Raw genomic sequence first — 17,882 nt, forward strand, 5'->3', positions numbered from 1 at the left:
TGCAAAGTCCAGGGACGGAATGACCCTTGGGGTCTCAGGGAGATCATTCTGGGATGAATCATGGGAGGGGTCCTCAAACCCATTAGAGAACGAATCCTTTCCTGAAGTCTCATTCTACTGCTGGCTCCAAGCTCGGCCAATGAGGGTGGGTAGGCAAACGGGCAGACTTCTCCCAGTTTCTGAAGACCACACCCCACATGTTTCTCTTTGGGAACACCCAGAGAACTCATGGGTTCCAATTCCCAGCACTTTCTCAGGGTATTTCCCCTGCCCTAGGTGAGGGATGGGGGTACGGGGCAGTGTCATAGCTTCTTCTCCTGCCTGGCCAGTGGGAGGGGGGTGTTAGCATCAGATATAGGGATCAACAGATCTGAGATCGGGAGGATGGAGATGCGTGGGGCCTGGGGAGGTTGGAGAGGCTGAAGGGGGCCCGGGGGAGGGCAGTGAGGGCACCGCAGGGTCGGCCTGGTCTCTGGTCTGGGCATCTGCAGAGGGGAAAAAAACACCTATGGAATTGGTCCGCACCCCACCCAAGGAAACTTTAGTCAGATAAACAAACAGCCAACACAGCTGCTCCTGTACCAGAGGCCGTGGCAGCGAGGAGAGGAGTGAAGAAGTGAGGAGGCCGGGGGACAGGGCAAGGAGGCTGTTTGAACAAGGCCCCGAGGCCCTGGGGCAGTTGGCAGAAATGTCTGGAACAGGGTGGAGAGCACAGCGGTGGTTTGGATCTGGAAGCTGGAGCTTGGGGTGGGTGTGCTGAGCTTGGCTGCTTCGAGGAAAAAGAAAAGCATCAAATCAGCCTCCCTCTGAGGAAGGCTCCTAGGAAGCCTCCTGAGGAACACCTTTCCCTCGGCTCAAGGTCACAGACAAGGGCTCTCCCCCTCAACACTCTGAACCCCCAGCCCTGCTGCCAGACCTGTGACTCTGTCAGAAGAAAACACTGAATATTTCAGTCAGGAACCAAAGCCCCCAATTCTCAAGTTCTTAGCAGAGGAGCCAGGGCAGGTGGGCCAGCCTCGGGGTCCTTCCCGGAACCCGAGAGTCCTCCCCTCTCCTGGCAGTTGGAGGGGCCAGAGGTGATGGCAGTGCCTGGGGAAGCTTTGTCACCTTATTCTGCAGTCAGAGACATTCGGCTGCCCCGTTCCCCTGGGACGCCTCATGAGAGTAACAGAGGTTGGACAGACACAGACCCTGACTTAGAGGCAGAGATGGGGAGAGGCGAAGACCAACAGATACTGGAAGATGAGCTAGAGAGACGCCCCACCATCAGAGACACAGAGCTGAGGGACAGGGAGAGTGAGGAGATGTGTGTGCATGGCAGAGAGACGGATGGAAGGGCAGAGACACACAGAAAAAGACAGAAGGAGGTTAAGAGAGACAGAGACAGATACACAGAGAAAGGGAAGAGGAATAAAGACACACAGAAAAAGAGACTCAGAAACAGGCAGAAAATGACCGACATAAAAGCAGGGGGAGGGCCGCCCCGAGAGCACAGGACACATGGACAGACACGCTCACAGGCTGAGAGGCTCCCAGAACTGCACAGGGACCCAGAGACACTCCCTTCCAGCCTCGGGGGAGCAGAGGGGCTGATTGTTGAGCCCGGTGGGGTTTGCCCGGGAGTCCTAGAAGGGCGGCACGGCTGCCTCCTGTCCCTAGCGCTGAACCTCTGCAGGCATCTGGCCCCCAGCCACCCTAAAGTAAGCCAAGCCCTGGCCGCTGGAGCTGGTCGGTCACCCAAGGTGAAATGAAAAGGCACCAATAGGGGAGAGAGATGTGAACTCTGGTGAAGGCAAGGGATTGGCAGAGCCCACATGTCAGAGTGGGTCCATGGGGGGATCCATAGCCTGGGTTGAACCTGGAACGGTGATGAGGGGTGCACTACCGTGCACAGTGACGTCTGTGGGCTGCTGTAGGTGGCCACGCTTGCCTGGGTGTGTGTCTGAGTGGGAGTGTGTGTCCAGTTCAGTCAAGCACCTCACAGCCCTAATGAGGCCAAGGCGGCAGGCTTGATCCTCAAGCAGCCCAATCAGAATCTGAGAGTGAGTCAGACACGACTCCAAAAGGCTGTGCGTCTTCTTCTGAACAGACGGTGTGTTCAGGTGCCACAGGGCACTCAGCTTTGGCCGAGACCAATGTGCCATTCCTGCCCGCTGGGGATGACTCCCACTGCCTGACCAGCTTGCCCCCACACTCTTCCCCACCCAAACTTACAGGAGGACCCACATTCCAGAAACACGGCCCCCTTCCTGGCTGCGAGTCCAGCGCCCCCTGAAACAGGCAGCCAGAGAGACGGTGGGGTCCAGCCCCCATCTTCCTACAATCTAACTGCCATCCCACCTGCTGCAGTCCCCACTGAACTCTCTCCTTGCTCCTTGGGTCCAGTGAGTGCTCACATCAGCTCACAGTTAGGAGATGAGCAACCTCTCTCCCCCTCATCCCTTCCCTCTTAAGCATCACAGGAGACATTTTTTTAATGTCCCAATTTTGGCATGGAGAATGAGGTCAGCAGACCCATGGGGGCACCGCTTGTCGGTGACAGCTGACAGTCTTCATTTCACCTTGAAACTCCTTCATGGTCCAGGTGGGCGTGTCCTAAGCCCAGTTTCAGAGGGGTGCTATTAGGACAGGGAGAGCAGGAAGGGAATTCACCAAATAACAGTTTTGGTTGCTGATGCTGCGGGCTCCACCCCTAACATTTGCAAGGCCTGGAGCAGGGGGACAAAGAAGGGCCCACCTATCCATGTCGAAATGTTTAAAAATTATAAATCAAGCTAGTAAACTGCTAATTAAGATATATTCTGGGAATTCCTTGGTGGTCCAGTGGTTAGGACTCAGCACTCTCACTGTTTTGATCCCTGGCTGGGGAACTAAGATCCCGAAGCCATGTGGTGTGGCCTAAAATAAAATAAAATACATTCTAAACTCCCACCTTGACAAATACACTTTCATAATTACCTGGAAGACCAGCTTCCAGTTTAGATTCCTGTGACTCCTGGGAGTTCTGTAGAACAACTCTGTGTAAGGAGAAAGAGCTCCATTCCCACTCTGGCCCCGGCCAGCAGCCGCGCTTCCTACAGCCGGCTGCTTTCTGCACTGCAAGACTCACATGCACGGAGGTAGATGCCCAGCCTCAACACACAGCCTGGTTCCATCTTCACACGCTGCGGACAGCTGCCCCTTGGACATCTTCAGGTGTCCCTCTCTCAGGTCCAGGGGTGCCCACACTAGTGGCATGACCTGCCCTGAGGAGGACAAGCTCAAGAAAGAGGCTTGCATGGGCTGGGAGCAAGCTGGCAACCTTCTGGTCAGGGACCTCTGGCACCACAGGTATGGGGCATGTGGTCTTGAAGGGGGTGTTCAGGCCCATCCCCTTTGCCCTGCTGACTACTCTTTATCCCACAAAGAGAGGGATGGCAAGATGAGGGCCAGAGCAGAGACCTTGAAAGCACGAAGCCAGGGCATGGGCAGCCCTGCCCTTGCCCAGGTTTAAGGGTGCTTATTAGACCCAGCCTTCTCTGGCAGCCTCCAGAGCTCAGGCCAGGGACTGGAGCTGTCTTTTCATTGGAGGGCAGCTTGGACAATCCCCAAGCAGGACTTTCAGTTACTTGTATTATTTATCTTCCTGAAAAAAACTGAGTGCCGCTTGATCCCAACTTGTGGATTTCTGGACATGGGGAGGGCAGGGAGGTGATGACAATGGGTCTTTTTTTTTGGTTGGGTCTGTAAGTCAGTTTGTTCCTCTGGGACACAGCCCTCCCCAAGTGGGCTGCCGCTGGCAGGGACCCCTCTCCTCACCCTGGAGACAAAAAGTAGGGTGACTAAAGGAGAAGGTGGTGTGGGGCCCTGTGCAGCTCAGACAGATCTAGTTGAGATCCAGAGACCAGTAGGGGCTGGGGGGATGGGGTGGGGGGAGGGGGCGTGAAGGGCACTGCTCTCTCTGGCCAAGTTTAAAAAAGAACTTCCAACCCCACCCCTACCCGCCGCAGATCGGCTTTGCTGTCCTACAGGCGAGGGGACACTTACACTTGTTGAGCCCTCACCAGGCGCCAGGCACTGTGCTAAGCACTCTACGTGCGTGTTCTCATGTAATCCCTGCAGCCACCCTATGAGGTGGGTTCTATTATTATCCCCATTTTACAGATGGGGAAGCGAACTCAGAGGTGAACTAATTCACCCAAGGTCACTCAGTAGATAGAGGTGATAGGGCCCAAGTCTAAGTGACCCCAGAGCTCCCACTCTTTCCACTATAGCCTCCATTGCCTCCCAGAAGCAGAAAACTGGCACAGAAGCAGAAGGGATGAAGGTCAGATATGAGGAAGAACTTCCGACAATGATGGTGTATGTGGTGAGAGGAGACAATGCAATGGGGAATCTACTCAGACACAGGAAGCCCCCTGCCCCACCTGAGTTGGGTCTTGGTCTGTCTGTTGGCTTGCGATGATCTCTAGAAGGTCCGAGGAGTCCTGGCTGGATCCCAGATGGGAACATCCTGACCTTCCTCCCATTCTATAATCTGGGGTTCTCTGCTCTACCCCGACACAGCACCAACACCCAAAGTCTGACTCTCCTTTGTGACTCAGAGTGCTGAGCACCACATCTGAGCTGACAGCCCAGGACCTCCTTTTCTAGGTTGGCTTCCTTATGGTCCTAGGAGTCAGGACCTGCCTACAGCCCAAATCTTGACACAGAAGGTGCAAATGCACCCAGGTCTACCATAAGGCCCACTTCTGCGATCATCTCCACCACCTGACTCTGGGACTTGGACACAGAAAACATCTAGTCAGTCCCCAGGCTCTTGGGGTTCCCCGGGTCATCTAGAGCAGCCCCTGTTCCATCGTCCCCCTCTCCCTCACATATCTGTATCCAGGGTGCAAATAAACGATGCAGGTGTGTTTGTGCCGGGCACACCAAAAGACCCAGGCTCCAGCTCAGCTATGCAGCAGCTCTCACCGCATTTTCCCACAGAAGCCGTTTGGGTCACCCCATTACCCCCTAAAGGGAGGATGAAGGAAGCTGCACTGGATGAGGCACGGGGCTCGTTTAGTCAATGAGCCCCGCAGTCCCCAACTTCAACCTGCTCTCCTCCAGGACGTTGCGGGCCTACCGTCCGGCTTTGTCCTTCTCCGTGCCTTGCAGCCTGCCCCAGTGTCAAGGGAAACCAGCCGGAACCCTCGAAACTTCTCCAGAGTTTAGTCTCACCCTCTACCCACATGCCCAGCATCAGTGCGCAGAGCCAATGGGGGTTCCTCCCAGCCCCTTGAGGCCCCCCAGTTTTGAGTCGAGGGCACATAACAGGTGGAAGGGGCTGCCTTGTTCTCCCGCACTGCCCTTGAGGTCCTCAGCGTGAACCGGCCCGCGTCGCGGACTTACCTGCGGGGCAGAGATGAGCCGGCTGCGGCCACCTGCTCTCCACCGCGCTCTGGAGCGCAGCGGCTTCGAGTCGGCCGGGGAGGGGGCGGGGCCCGGGCGGGGGCGGGGCCTGGGGAGCGGCGGCCGCGCCCCTCCCTGAGCCTCCGCCGGGTGGGACCGACTGGTTTATTCAGGTGGGCAGAAAAGGGGGGTGGGGTGTGGGGGGCGGGGAGCATCCGGGCCACTAGGGACGCTCAGGAGCTCTGGCTTTCCTGAAGACTTAGGATGCCTGGGTCCTGAGGACCTCATGAAACGCCCTTCTTCAGGCAGCCTTACCCAGGTGCCCTGGAGGCAGTGGCTCCATGTGAAGACCCCCTCACACAAAGAAGCAAGCCTGGGAACCCCTCCTTATCTGCGTCCCCCCTTCCATTTGAGCTCAGGAAAGCTCTCCCAGCCTGGCAAAGTGGTTGCAAAGCTTTCCCACCTCCTCTAAAGTCAAGGCCCCCCAACCAGGGGTCAGCTCTGTAGGGGACCAGGCCACCGAGGGGACCTTGAGGTGCCCAGGTCATCTTTATCCTCTGTCCATCTCTCTCCCAGCAACATAGCATCTCCGCCTCCCCCAACCCCCCTGCCCTCAATGCCAGCTCAGGTCCCTCAGCTGTCACTGTTTAGCCCTGGAATGATAGGCGTCCGGACTCCGTGCGTCCAGCCACATTCAAGGCCATTGAGCTTAGCACCCCTGGGCCCCTGCCCCGCCTTGTTCTGCCCCCAGTCGCTAATTTTATTGACCTGTAAAAGGCACGTTGCTGACAGGGGAGATCATGACTGAAGGTGAAGTGGGGAGCAGAGGGGCAGAAGCAGCAGTCCCGGGAGGCACAGATGGGACAGGAGAGAGAAGGGTGACTCCTGGAACCAGGGCCAAGGAACGCTGGAGATTAGGAGGAGGAGAGGCCCTAGGAAAGAACAGTACACTCTCTGGGGGAGCAGAGGCCAAAAAGACTGGTACTGGAATGTCAGCCCTCAATCAGACAAGAGGCAGACTGAAGAAAGATGCTGAAGAAGGGAGTGTGCATTATTTCCCATCTATCCTTAGGCAGAAGCAGGGGTGCAGCAGGAGAGAAGGAGGTGGGATGGCAGGAAGGACTGCCATCCTGCTCTCAAATCTCTGCCCTAACCCCCTCCCTTCCTCTTGAAGGTGACTCCTGCCTGCTGGGCCTCTTACTACAGAAATAGCCCTTTCCCTGAAGAATCAACCTAGATCTTTGCCTTTCTTTTTCTTTCTTTCTTGTTAAAATGAGAACAGAAAATTTAGGCCTTTACAACTTCTCCCACCCACCCCATGCCTGCCTGAGCCCTACCCCTCAAAATCCTGGATCTCAGCCTGACCCTAGCCCAGGGAGATGACCTAGGGGTCAGGAGAGGATGGAGAGGGGTCACTGGGGTTTGAGCCTATTATGGGGTGGAAGAGGTGAGAAAGCCTCACATTCTTGATGGCTCTCAAATTTAGACTTTTGATGCTCTGTCCAAATAAAGGTTACATGAGAGCCATAAAGAGAGGTGTTAAAAAAAAAGCTTTTAACATTAGAAATATAGCACAAAGCAGATCAGTGGACAAGGAAGGGGAAGAGAAGATTACAACGGGAACAAGGAAGTTTTGAGAGTGACTGCAATGTTCATTATCTTGATTGTGGAAGAGTGTACATATGTTAAACTTATCAAATCATACACTACAAATATGTACAGCAATATCAATTATACCTCACACATCTGTTTTTCAAATACCACACATTTTCTACACACGTTTTCCACTTCTTTATTTTTAATTTATGGAGAATCTCAAAAAATAGAAGTGGCCTTGGCAGGGAAGGAATGTTGAAGGGGAACCGTGATGATGCCTAGTCAGGGTGGCCATTCTCCTGCCTCAGGTCTGCCCTACACCCCTCACCCCAGTTCCATCCAGTGTATATGAAGGTGTGTATGTACATATGAGGGGATCTGGGATGAGCTGTGGCTCTCCGGCTGCTTCCTCAGTGTAGGAGTCAAGCCAGCCTGGGAGCCTGGGGTTCCTCTGTGGCTGGTTGGTCAGCCAGTAGTCAGGAACTGGTGACTCCTGTGGGAGGGGCTGGACCCAGGCTTTGCCCAGGAGATGGTGGCTGTTGTGGATTCTTCTGCCCCCTGCAGGTTGTACTGGGCATTGCAGGACAAGTCAGTCAGTCCAGAGAGAGGCCCGCCAGGCCCTCAGCATATTGCACATAGTCAAAGTCAGGCACAGTGAAGGGCACGCGGGACCACTTCTTGGCCCGGACTCGCCCTTGTGGTGTCTCCAGCAGCATACTCCCAACTTTGAGCACTGGCAGCTTCACTGACTTGTAGATTATCTGCAGACCCCAGGCCTGTGGGGAGAGGAGAGAGATGGCCAGGGCTGAGTCTCTGTCCTCAGCTTCTTTTCTCCAGCTGGGGTCCACGCATGCTGGGCCTGTGTCTCCCACCTCAGCCTGAGACACTGTGGTCTCCCTACCATAGTTGGGGAGCTCCCCAGATTGGGAGGTCCTGGGGCAGGGTGGTCTCCTCCCTCCCAGTAAGGGCACCTGATAGCAGAGACTGGGCCCCCTCTCTCAGACTGAGGACTTCTCAAGACTAGAGCGAGGGCCACGGCCCCAGCACTTACCTCCCCGCAGTTCCGGCAGCTAATGGCACCCCCGGGCCTCCAGTCCTTGAAACTTCTGTTGATGTCCACAGGCTGCTTTGAGATGTTGTAGTAGATCCTGGAAAGGAATGGGGGTGGCCACAGCCCTCACAGACCCCACTTCCCACCCCAACCCCAGGTCTCATGCCCTCCTGCCTGCAGAACCTCCTCCTGGGCCTTGGGCCTTTCTGCCTGTCAAGAGGCACAGAGACTTCCCAGGGCTGGGAAACCCTGTCTTCCTTATGCTCTGCCTATGCTGCCTCCCTGGCATCCTCTTCTGCCCAAGTTCAGGCCTCAGCACCTGGATGATTTTAACAGTCTCCCAACAGCTCTCCCTGACCCATCCTTCCATCCCATTCCATCCTTCTTCTCAACCCCATGTCATCCTGCCACCCACCATCAGAGTGATCCTCTAAAAATGTACATCTGACCCTGCCATGCCCTTGCTCAAAAATCCCTCCCAGACTCCTCACTGCCTACAGGACAAAGGCTAAACTTTCAGGTCCAACCTTCAAGGTCCTCCACGGGCCAGTCTGTGTTCCTCCAGAATCTCTTCCTTCACCACCTCTTCCACTTATGTCAATCACAATTACTCCCATTGCATCGCCCTAACCTCCACACACACTCCAACCCAGTGCCTTTTTCAAGGTAAGATGTGGTAGAAATGCTACCTCCTCAAGAAACTGTGATCTGTGGCCTGGCACACAGCAGGTGCCTAATAAATAATGAGTGGATGGAGGATAGGGGAAGGTCACCCTCTAAGGTAGAAGACAAGGGGATGGCTTGGGGACAATTAGCCCCCTTCATGTCTTCAAAGTTGGAGAAGGAAATGGCAACCCACTCCAGCGTTCTTGCCTGGAGAATGCCATGGATGGAGAAGCCTGGTAGGCTGCAGTCCATGGGGTCGCACAGAGTCGGACACGACTGAAGTGACTTAGCATAGCATAGCATTAGCATGTCTTCAAAGTAGGTAGGACCAAGGGGCCAGTTTGTGGCCTCTCAGCATTTGGCATCCTGAATTCCAGCTCTTGCTCGACCACACAGTGGCTGTAGGGACTCGGGCAAGTCACTTAGCTTCTCTGGGCCTCTGTTTCCTCACCTGTAAAATGGGGTAATAAGACCTGTCTAATCAGACTATTGTGAAAATGCGTACTTGGTAGTTGTTAAAATGCTCTTTAGCCTCCCAAACTCTCAAAGCACTGTCTGGATGGGAGGGATTCTTCATCCCCCATTATGCCCCTTCCTCTTTCCCCTCTTCCCATCCCGACATCCCCTTCCACAATTCTCACGAGAAGTTGGGGTTCACATTGACGTGGTGGGTACCCTCCACCTTCCGTAGGTCACTCCCGTAGCCCACGGACACCATGCAGTTGATGCAGAGGAGCTGCACCTGCTCCGCCAGGAACTTGCGCTGCCGACTCTCTCGCTGGGCTGCCTGGACTGCCCGCTTGACCAACGCTGCCCGCTGCAGATCCCGGATCTGAGATGGGAGTGGACACTGGGCATGGCTGAGACCGGAGAAACCTGACCCCAGGAATGCTTTCAGGGGGCAAAGGGTTCCCAAAGACCTCAGATCATCAGCAGCCAGAAGGGACTTCTTCAACCATTCCTGGAGCTGTTAGAAGCAGCTCTGTGGCAAAAAATATGGGGGTGGGGACAACTATGGGAGGGAAGCAAGCTTTCTTGCTGAATATTTACCCCTACTTTGGAGGATTTTCTGCAAAGCGGCTTCACTTAATCTAACATGTGCTTAATCGCTCAGTTGTGTCCAACTCTTTGTGACCTCATGGACTGTAGCCCACCAGGGTCCTCTGTCCATGGGTATTCTCCAGGCAAGAATACTGGAGTGGGTTGCCATGCCCTCCTCCAGGGGATCTTCCCAACCCAGGAATTGAACCAGGGTCTCCTGTATTGCAGGCGATTCTTTACTAGCTGAGCTACCAGGGAATCTAACATGGGACATCATGAATAACTGCAGGGAGATCCAACCAGTCCATTCTGAAGGAGATCAGCCCTGGGATTTCTTTGGAAGGAATGATGCTAAAGCTGAAACTCCAGTACTTTGGCCACCTCATGTGAAGAGTTGACTCATTGGAAAAGACTCTGATGCTGGGAGGGATTGGGGGCAGGAGGAGAAGGGGACAAAAGAGGATGAGATGGCTGGATGGCATCACTGACTCGATGGACGTGAGTTTGAGTGAACTCCGGGAGTTGATGATGGACAGGGAGGCCTGGCGTGCTGCGATTCATGGGGTCGCAAAGAGTCGGACATGACTGAGCGACGGGACTGAACTGAACAGAATAAACGGGGACCATCCTGAACAAGCCTGGATATTGGTGACCCTACCTCAGGGGAACTCATTTCAGTCCTGGTTCTGGGCTTATTTTGTGGATGTGTCTATTTGTTTCCCCCTTTCTAGTTCCAGAAGGGAGTCCCCTGGTGACTCAGACAATAAAGAATCTGCCTGTAATGCAGGAGACCTGGGTCAGGAGGATCCCCTGGAGAAGGGAAAGGCTATCCACTCCAGTGTTCTTGCCTGGAGAACATCATGCACAGAGATGTCTGGCGGACTACAGTCGATAGGGTCACAAGAATCGGACACAACTGGGCAACTACACTCCCACGCTCCACTACACTGGTTCCAGAAGGGCTGTAAGGCGGCTCTCACAGATAGACGGAGTATTTGGTGATAAGGGTAAATTCAAAGCCCTGGATAAGGCCTGCTCCCAAGGCATTTTGGAGAACAGCCACTGCCTTCCCTGGCAGCCCTACCCCCAGCCTCCAGCCTCTACCTTTCCCAGGTGGGCCAGGTTAGCCCCCAGAGGAAGGGGGACCCAGGGAGTGTATGTGTGAGTAGTCAGAGACCTTCCAGGCAGAGTGCCCTCAGCCTCTTTCCCCTCAGGGTACTCAGGCTGCCCACAAACCTTGGCCTGGTACTTGGCCTGGTCCATCGCCTGCACAGCAGCCACTGCCCGTTTCATCAGCGTTTCCAGAGCTTCATTCGTCAGCTCCCGCTGCAGCTCCCGACTGCCTTGGGCTGCCACAAATGAGTATACGCTTTGGCTGGCCCGGGCCCGGCCCCTTGCCTGGGGAAAGAGAAAACAGAGGAACCTAAGTGGGGCTGGGGTCCCACACACAGCATCCTTTGAGGGCTGGTTGGGGGAGGGCTGCTTTGAGCACCTGGACCATGGAGATCTCATTGGTCAGGAGCCCATAGCGCACCACCACATTGCACTGGGGGATGTCCAGCCCCTCCTCTGCCACACTTGTGGCCACCAGGAGGTTCAGGGTACCAGTCCGGAACTTCTGGATTACTTCTTGCTGGTCCCGCTGGGATGGTGGGGTGGGGGAAGAGAAAGAAGATGGTAAATGATGTAGGTTCAGTCCAACCATCCTGCTAGCTCAGCCTCTCCTGGTTTGGCCCTTTTACTCACAACTTTGGTCCCTTTCCTGAGGAACTTTGAATTCCCACTTCGATCTTCAAGTACCCTCCAGGATCTTGCTCATCTTCCCAGGTAACCATCTAAACTCTGTCTCCCTTCAGTTCAGTCACTCAGTCATGTCCAACTTTTTGCCACCCCATGGACTGCAGCACGCCAGGCCTCCCTGTCCATCACCAACTCCCAGAGCTTGCTCAAACTCATGTCCATTGAGTCAGTGATGCCATCCAACCATCTCATTCTCTGTTGTCTCCCACCTTCTCCCACCTGCAGTCTTTCCCAGCATCAGTGTCTTTGCAAATGAGTCAGTTCTTCACATCAGGTGGCCACAGTATTGGAGTTTCAGCTTCAACATCAGTCCTTCCAATGAATATTCAGGACTGATTTCCTTTAGGATGGACCATCTCCCTTAGGAGTCCCCAAAGGTCCCTGCCCCTCTACTCTAGGAGCTCTCAGGACCTATTCTTTTCATGCAAGGGATCCCAGGCCCCTGACTCTCTGTTCTGAGGACATCGCTCGCCTGTCCCCATAGATTCCCCAAGCCTCTGCATCTCTTCCCCCAGAGACCTCCAGACTTGGGGAACCTTCAGCACTAGGGAACTCAGGGTCTCTGTCTCTGCCCCAGCTCTCTGCCCTCCCCCTAGAGATAATCAGTCCCCCATTGCTCGGTGAAGACTCTGTCCCCTTCTTTTCTCCTCTAGGGAACTCCCCCACCCTCAGCTCCTCCCCTATGTGAACAAAGGACTCTGCACTGTAAGCCCCTAACCCAAGAGCCCACACCTGTGTCATCTGGATCATCTGAGTCTTCTGGCTGTTGTTCCCAGCCCCAGTCAACACCTGGGGCCGGATGTCCACTGTCTGCAGGCCTGGCTGCTGCTGGAGCCACAGCAGGAGGGAGTGAGCGCTCTGGCGGGTTCGGGTGAAGATGATGCCCCGGGGGCTGTCAGGGCTCCTGAACTGCCTCTGCAGGATCGCTTCCAGCACCTCCAGTTTCGGGTTCTCCGGGCCGCTAGTTGCCAGACGGGCCAGCTCATTCTTGTGGTCTGCCAGAAAAGCCCAAAACAGAGGCCTGGAGGTGGGCAAGGCATGGCTAGGGTGGGGGATTCATAGGGATAACATTACAGGAGTATGGGGTCGGGTGGGGAGGGGTGCCTGAGGATATATGAAAAAGTGAAAGTGAAGTCGCTCAGTTGTGTCCGACTCTTTGCGACCCCATGGATGGTAACCTACTAGGCTCCGCGGTCCATGGGATTTTCCAGGCAAGAATTCTAGAGTGGGCTGCCATTTCCTTCTCCAGGGGATCTTCCCAACGCAGGGATTGAACCCGGGTCTCCTGCATTGCAGACAGACGCTTTACTGTCTGAGCCACTAAGGAAGCCCTGAGGATATATGCTCCTGCCTAATTCCCCTGAACAGCACCAAAAGCACATTTAAGGATACCCTCTGCCTGCCCTGGTGGCTGCCCTGATGGCTCAGACAGTAAAGAATCTGCCTGCAATGCAGGCGACCCAGGTTCGATCCATGGGTCAGGAAGATCCCCTGAGGAAGGGAATGGCAACCTACTCCAGTATTCTTGCCTGGAGAATCCTATGGACAAAGGAGCCTGGCGGGCTACAGTCCATGGGGTCGCAAAGAGTTGGACACGACACTACAGAGCGACCACGCTCAGTAACCAATCTGGAGTCTCAGCAGAACCCGGGCTGGCCTCCAGCTCAGTTCTTTCCTCGTCACCCTGGCTTCTCTCTGCCTGCCCAGGCTTGAGGGCTGCCAGCCTTACATCAGGGGCTTACAGTGCAGAATCCTTTGTTCACATACCTCATCCAGCACCCCTCTTCAGCCCAGCTACCCAGATGCCCCTGGATCTTTTCATGCTAATCTTTGCTCCCTGGGATTGACTCAACCTCAGGTCTTTTCAGAAGGATCCTTGCCTTCCAGCTTGTGCTGAGGCCTCGTCTAGTCTTACATTTTGCCCTCTGACCACCTCACTTTCCCAGTTTAAAGGTACCACACATCCCAAACTTTCAAGGACAGTTCCCAATTAAATGGTTTTTTAAAAAAATATTTGTCATAAACATGAATTAGTTTTTACACCCACTCAAACCTTCACAAACGAGGGCATATTACCTTTTATCATATCCTCGACCTTGGTTTTGGGTTAGAAAATTAGGGCCCCGGTACCCTCATTAGCTTCCCTGGTGGCTCAAACGGTAAAGTGTCTGCCTGTACTGCGGGAGACCCAGGTTCGATTCCTAGGTTGGGAAGATCCGCTGGAGAAGGAAATGGCAATCCACTCCAGCACTCTTGCCTGGAAAATCCCATGGATGGAGGAGCCTGATAGGCTGCAGTCCATGGGGTCGCAAAGAGTCGGACACGACTGAGCAACTTCACTTTCACTTTCACCCTCATTAGCACTTCTCCCACCCATGGTGGGACCTGTGCCCTGACTGGCCTCTGACCTCTAGTTCAGCTGCGAGCCTCACCATCAAACAGCGCCAGCAGCCAGCGCTCGGCATGCAGGATCTGGGTCTTAGTGGTGCGCTCCCTGTTGTAGAAATCCCGCAGCGTGTTGAGGGCATCCACCGCGCGGACCGTGTCGTGGATCAGCAGCGCGTCGTTGTACCGACGCAGATGAAGCGCGTACACCCGCTGCTCCAGGAGCCCAGCCTCAGCCGCTGCAGGAGGGTTGGGTGCATAGGATCTGAGTGGCCACGCCCCTCCAGGGTCAACGTCCGCCTAGACTCCACCCCCCGAAAGGCTCCGCCCAGGCTGGCCCCACCCCGGATCGCCCCACCTCCCAGCCCTCCCCTAGGGCGCCCCCCTCACCATCCTGGCTCAGTTCTACCACTTGCTGCTCATAGGTCTGCGTCCCGAAGTCCCGTCTCAACTTGGGCATCTCCAGGTGATCGTGGATTTGGTCCATGAGCTTCTTCAGCATGTCCCCAAAGGGGTCCTGGGCGAGAAGAGTGAGGGTATGAGGGGATTTCCAAACACACAGAGGGAATGGGCACCTAGTGGGGAAGCTGATCTCTGGGTGAAGCTGCATTGCTACTGCCGGCATATCAGAGCTGGAGAGGAGCCAGCCCCAGAGGGAGGCCGGCTGGAGTGTGGAGGAGTCCTGGTTGGAGGCAGGAGTCAGGGTCCTGCAGCCCGCTCCTGCTCTGTCTGTACCCCTGACCTCTGGCTTGAGCACAGTCATGTCTGTCTAGTCCTGTCCAGCCCCATCAGAGCAGACACCAGACAGTGTCTGCACTGCGTGAGCGAGCTTGGAACAGCCTCAGGACAAAGCGCCCACCGGCTTTACAGTTTGCAGACTGTGCCCAGGGTGTTGAGAGATTCCCCCACGGTGGCATCTGAGTCTAAACAAACAGCAGGCTGAGGACATGGGCTGTATCTGCCCCATTTCATGGAAAGGAGAAATGGAGGTTGAGACAAAAGCAAATAACCTGGAACCATATAGCTGGTGAGGGTGGAGTCAGAGCTCAACCCCAGGTGCCCTAACTTGACACCAGACCCCACCCCCGGCCCCGGCCTTCCCTCCACGTACCTGGGTGCGCCTGTGGCAGAGGTCATACTGTTTGCAGGGCTGGTGGCTGTGCTCCTGCAGCTGGGGGGAATGGTCCTTGGGTGACATGATGCACCATGTGTCCAGGTTGGCACAGAGCTGGGGCAACAGAGAGGGGTTCATTGGAATGGGCGGGGGGGGGGGGGGTTGTGGGGACAATGGGCAGAGCTTTGGGGCAGGGTGGGCTGAGGCAGGGCCATCAGGAATGGGGATTCATGTATTCAACCAATATCTTGTGGACTGCCATGGTGGTCCAGTGATTAAGAACGCACTAGCCAATGCAACGTACTTGGGTTCCATCCCTGGTCCGGGAAGACTCCACATGTCTCAGGGCAACTGAACCCTTGCACCACAACTACTCAGCCTGCGCTCTAGAGCCCAAGAGCCACAACTACTGAACCCACGAACCTAGAGCCTGTGCCCTGCAAAAAGAGAAGCCACTGCAATGAGAAGTCAGAATACCACACTAAGAGTTGCCCCCACTCTCTGCATCAGGAGGAAGCCTGTGCACAGCAAGGAAGACCCAATGCAGCCAAAAATAAATAAGTACATTTTAAAAACAAAACAACAACAAAAACAAATAGCTATTGCCCCTGCTGTACGCCCAGTGCTGTTCTAGTTCCTGGGGATATAGAGCTTCTTACACTGGACTTGGGGAGACAGATGATAAACAAGTAAAGAGTAACAGAATGAGGGTATTTCAAGTCGTGTTAACTAGCTCTGAAAAAAATCAAATTGGTATGGAACAGTGCAGTGATGATCAGGGAAAACTCTGAAGAGGTGACATTTAAGCTGTTCCCTGAACGATGAGAAAGAACCGACAGGTGAAATCCAGGATAAAGACACTCAGGGCAGACGAAGTGGCAGATGCCAAAGGTCCTGAGATGAGGACACGCCTGACATGCTCACGATACAGAAAGAAGGTCAGAATAGTGGGAGTTGGGCGGGGGCGGCAGGGAGAAGAAGGTGCAGGAAATGAAGGTGGGAGGTAGGCAGGGTTCGAACATGAGGGACTTTATAAGCCAGAGTGGACTTGGGAGATTATTCTAAGCGTGAGGCTAGCACTTAGGTGGGGAAGGGGCCCCAACCCTCCCCGCCAGGGGCAGCCTGGGGAGAGCTGATGGGCATGGTTTAGGGCAGGGTGGATGGGTCACAGGGACCAAGCTGACCTGCAGGACGTGGTCAATGGCCCCCTCGAGCGTGGAGGCACCGCCAGTGCCTGGGGAGGCGGTGAGACCCAGCACCTGCGGCAGCGGCCGGGTCCTCTGGAGTTTAAGCTCCAGGTATTGGCTCAGGATGATGTTGTAGACGGTGTCTTTGTGCGTGTGGTGACACTCATCCACCACCAGCAGCGAGAAGGCTGGGGGCGCACAAGGGAAGGTTATGACCTGAGTTTGCACAGCCCTTCTTCCCATAAGCTTTGTTTCACGCAGTCCTCACAGCTCATCTGAGAATCCCTCCCCCCTCCACAGCCTGCACCTGGACCCAAGAGAACGGGCCAGGTGGGGACAATTTACCTCCATCTTACAGATTAGTAAACTAAGGCTCAGCTGGGGCGAGCGACCTGCCCGGGATCCTGCACTCTAGCTAGATCTGTTTCTACTGGGGTGTATGCTGGGGTTTGATGAATGGGGAATTCCTCATTCTATAAAGTGTTCCTTTACTACAATAGGAGCCCTGGGGTTCCCGAGGCAGGGTGCCTCGGGCGCACCCTCTCCCCCTGCCCACAGCGCTCACCATTGAGCTCCACATGCTCCTCCTCTTCCGGGCTGGCCAGTGCCTTCTGCAGCAGCTCAGCCGTGCAGATGAGCAGGTCGTGCCTCCGGGCCACGTGGCCAAAGCCAGCTCGTGGCCCCATGTCCCCGCTCAGGGTTGTGATGGTCCAGCGTCTTTCCAGCATGCGGCTGAACTCCTCACAATGCTGGGTCACCAGGTGCACCTGGGGGTGGAGAGTGAGACGGGAGAGGAAGCTAGATGAGGGTCTGGGGGATGGGGGTGGAGCCAGGTGAACCCCTCGGCACATAGCTGGCTTCTGGAGTGGGTGAAGAAACAGGGAAACTGAGATAGTCACAGCCACTTTGGAGTTCTGGAGGCTCCTGAGAGGTTACCTGAGGAATTGAGAAACCACAGTGTGGGGAGGGCAGGACACTCACCCTGTTGACCAATACAACCACCTTGGCTCCGTCCACGGTCTCTAAATGCCTCCTGGCCACATAAGCAGCTGCCCTGGTCTTCCCAGAGCCCGTGGGCAGCCATATGATGATATTCTTCCCCTCCAGGGCGGGCATGATCACCTCCCACTGGTAGGGTCGCAGCTCCATTCTGGAAATGGCAGGGAGCTCAGACCCGAAGATCCTTTTGGCTCCCTCCCAGGCCCAGCCCCTGTCAGAGCCACTCCCCCTTCCTGGCTAGCTCCATCTGGTTTGGGGAGCTCCTAGTGCAGGGCGGAGGGCGGGGGGGTGAGGTGGGGTGGGTGGGAACTCCTTCCCACTTGAGGGAGAAGGGGGCAGGGCAACGTTGGGACCTACCCGGAACCTGAGGGGGGTAGGAGCAAACCAAGCCAGCCCCGGCTATGCTGACAGGGTCTGTCTCGGCTGCAGCTTTGCCCGCTCAGCCCAAATGCTGCTGGGCTCTGCAGAGAAGGAAATGGAAACTGAAACTGAGGGGAGGAGCCAGCCCAGCAAAGATCAACCTAGGAATCTCCCTGCCACGCCCTTCAGAAAAATAAATCCTGTGCTTCTGGGGGCCGGGGGTTGGGGGGTGGTGCGGGGTGAGAGTGGGCAGTGAGGGGAAGAGAAATGCTGCTGACCACATGGGACAGCAGCCTGGGTCCTGCTCAGC

The 17,882-nt window shown here is 55.4% G+C and overlaps 2 protein-coding genes across 2 annotated transcripts in view; both read right to left on the minus strand.

Moving 5' to 3' along the window:
* LOC139177584 (uncharacterized protein C17orf113) overlaps positions 1–5,445 on the minus strand; it is a 58,854-nt gene extending 53,409 nt beyond the window's left edge. The window contains exon 1 of the mRNA XM_070773488.1: positions 5,374–5,445. The gene's annotated coding sequence lies outside the window, so the exon portion shown is untranslated. The remainder of the gene's footprint in view (positions 1–5,373) is intronic.
* Positions 5,446–7,149: 1,704 nt separating this feature from the next.
* On the minus strand, positions 7,150–17,683 carry DHX58 (DExH-box helicase 58). The gene is made up of 13 exons (XM_070773495.1): positions 17,570–17,683; positions 17,195–17,363; positions 16,779–16,980; positions 16,211–16,401; positions 15,024–15,140; positions 14,303–14,429; positions 13,960–14,151; positions 12,260–12,522; positions 11,220–11,369; positions 10,964–11,125; positions 9,328–9,518; positions 8,021–8,117; positions 7,150–7,745 (listed from the first exon to the last, which is right to left on the minus strand). The coding sequence occupies exons 2-13, from the start codon at positions 17,360–17,362 to the stop codon at positions 7,563–7,565; spliced, it is 2,043 nt and encodes a 680-aa protein (XP_070629596.1). The 5' UTR covers position 17,363; positions 17,570–17,683; the 3' UTR covers positions 7,150–7,562.
* Positions 17,684–17,882: the final 199 nt, after the last annotated feature.

Source organism: Bos indicus, chromosome 19, assembly GCF_029378745.1.
Source record: "Bos indicus isolate NIAB-ARS_2022 breed Sahiwal x Tharparkar chromosome 19, NIAB-ARS_B.indTharparkar_mat_pri_1.0, whole genome shotgun sequence".
In the NCBI taxonomy this organism is placed as follows: domain Eukaryota; kingdom Metazoa; phylum Chordata; class Mammalia; order Artiodactyla; family Bovidae; genus Bos; species Bos indicus.

What these genes read in the sequence shown, in the direction of transcription:
- DHX58 (XM_070773495.1), bottom strand. Translation starts at nt 17,362, where the DNA reads ATGGAGCTGCGACCCTACCAGTGGGAGGTGATCATGCCCGCCCTGGAG. An exon ending in GGTAGAACTGAGCCAGGATG is followed by an intron (nt 14,152 to 14,302) that starts GTGAGGGGGGCG and finishes ACCCTCCTGCAG; the next exon opens with CGGCTGAGGCTGGGCTCCTG. An exon ending in AATGTGAACCCCAACTTCTC is followed by an intron (nt 8,118 to 9,327) that starts GTGAGAATTGTG and finishes ATTCCTTTCCAG; the next exon opens with GATCTACTACAACATCTCAA.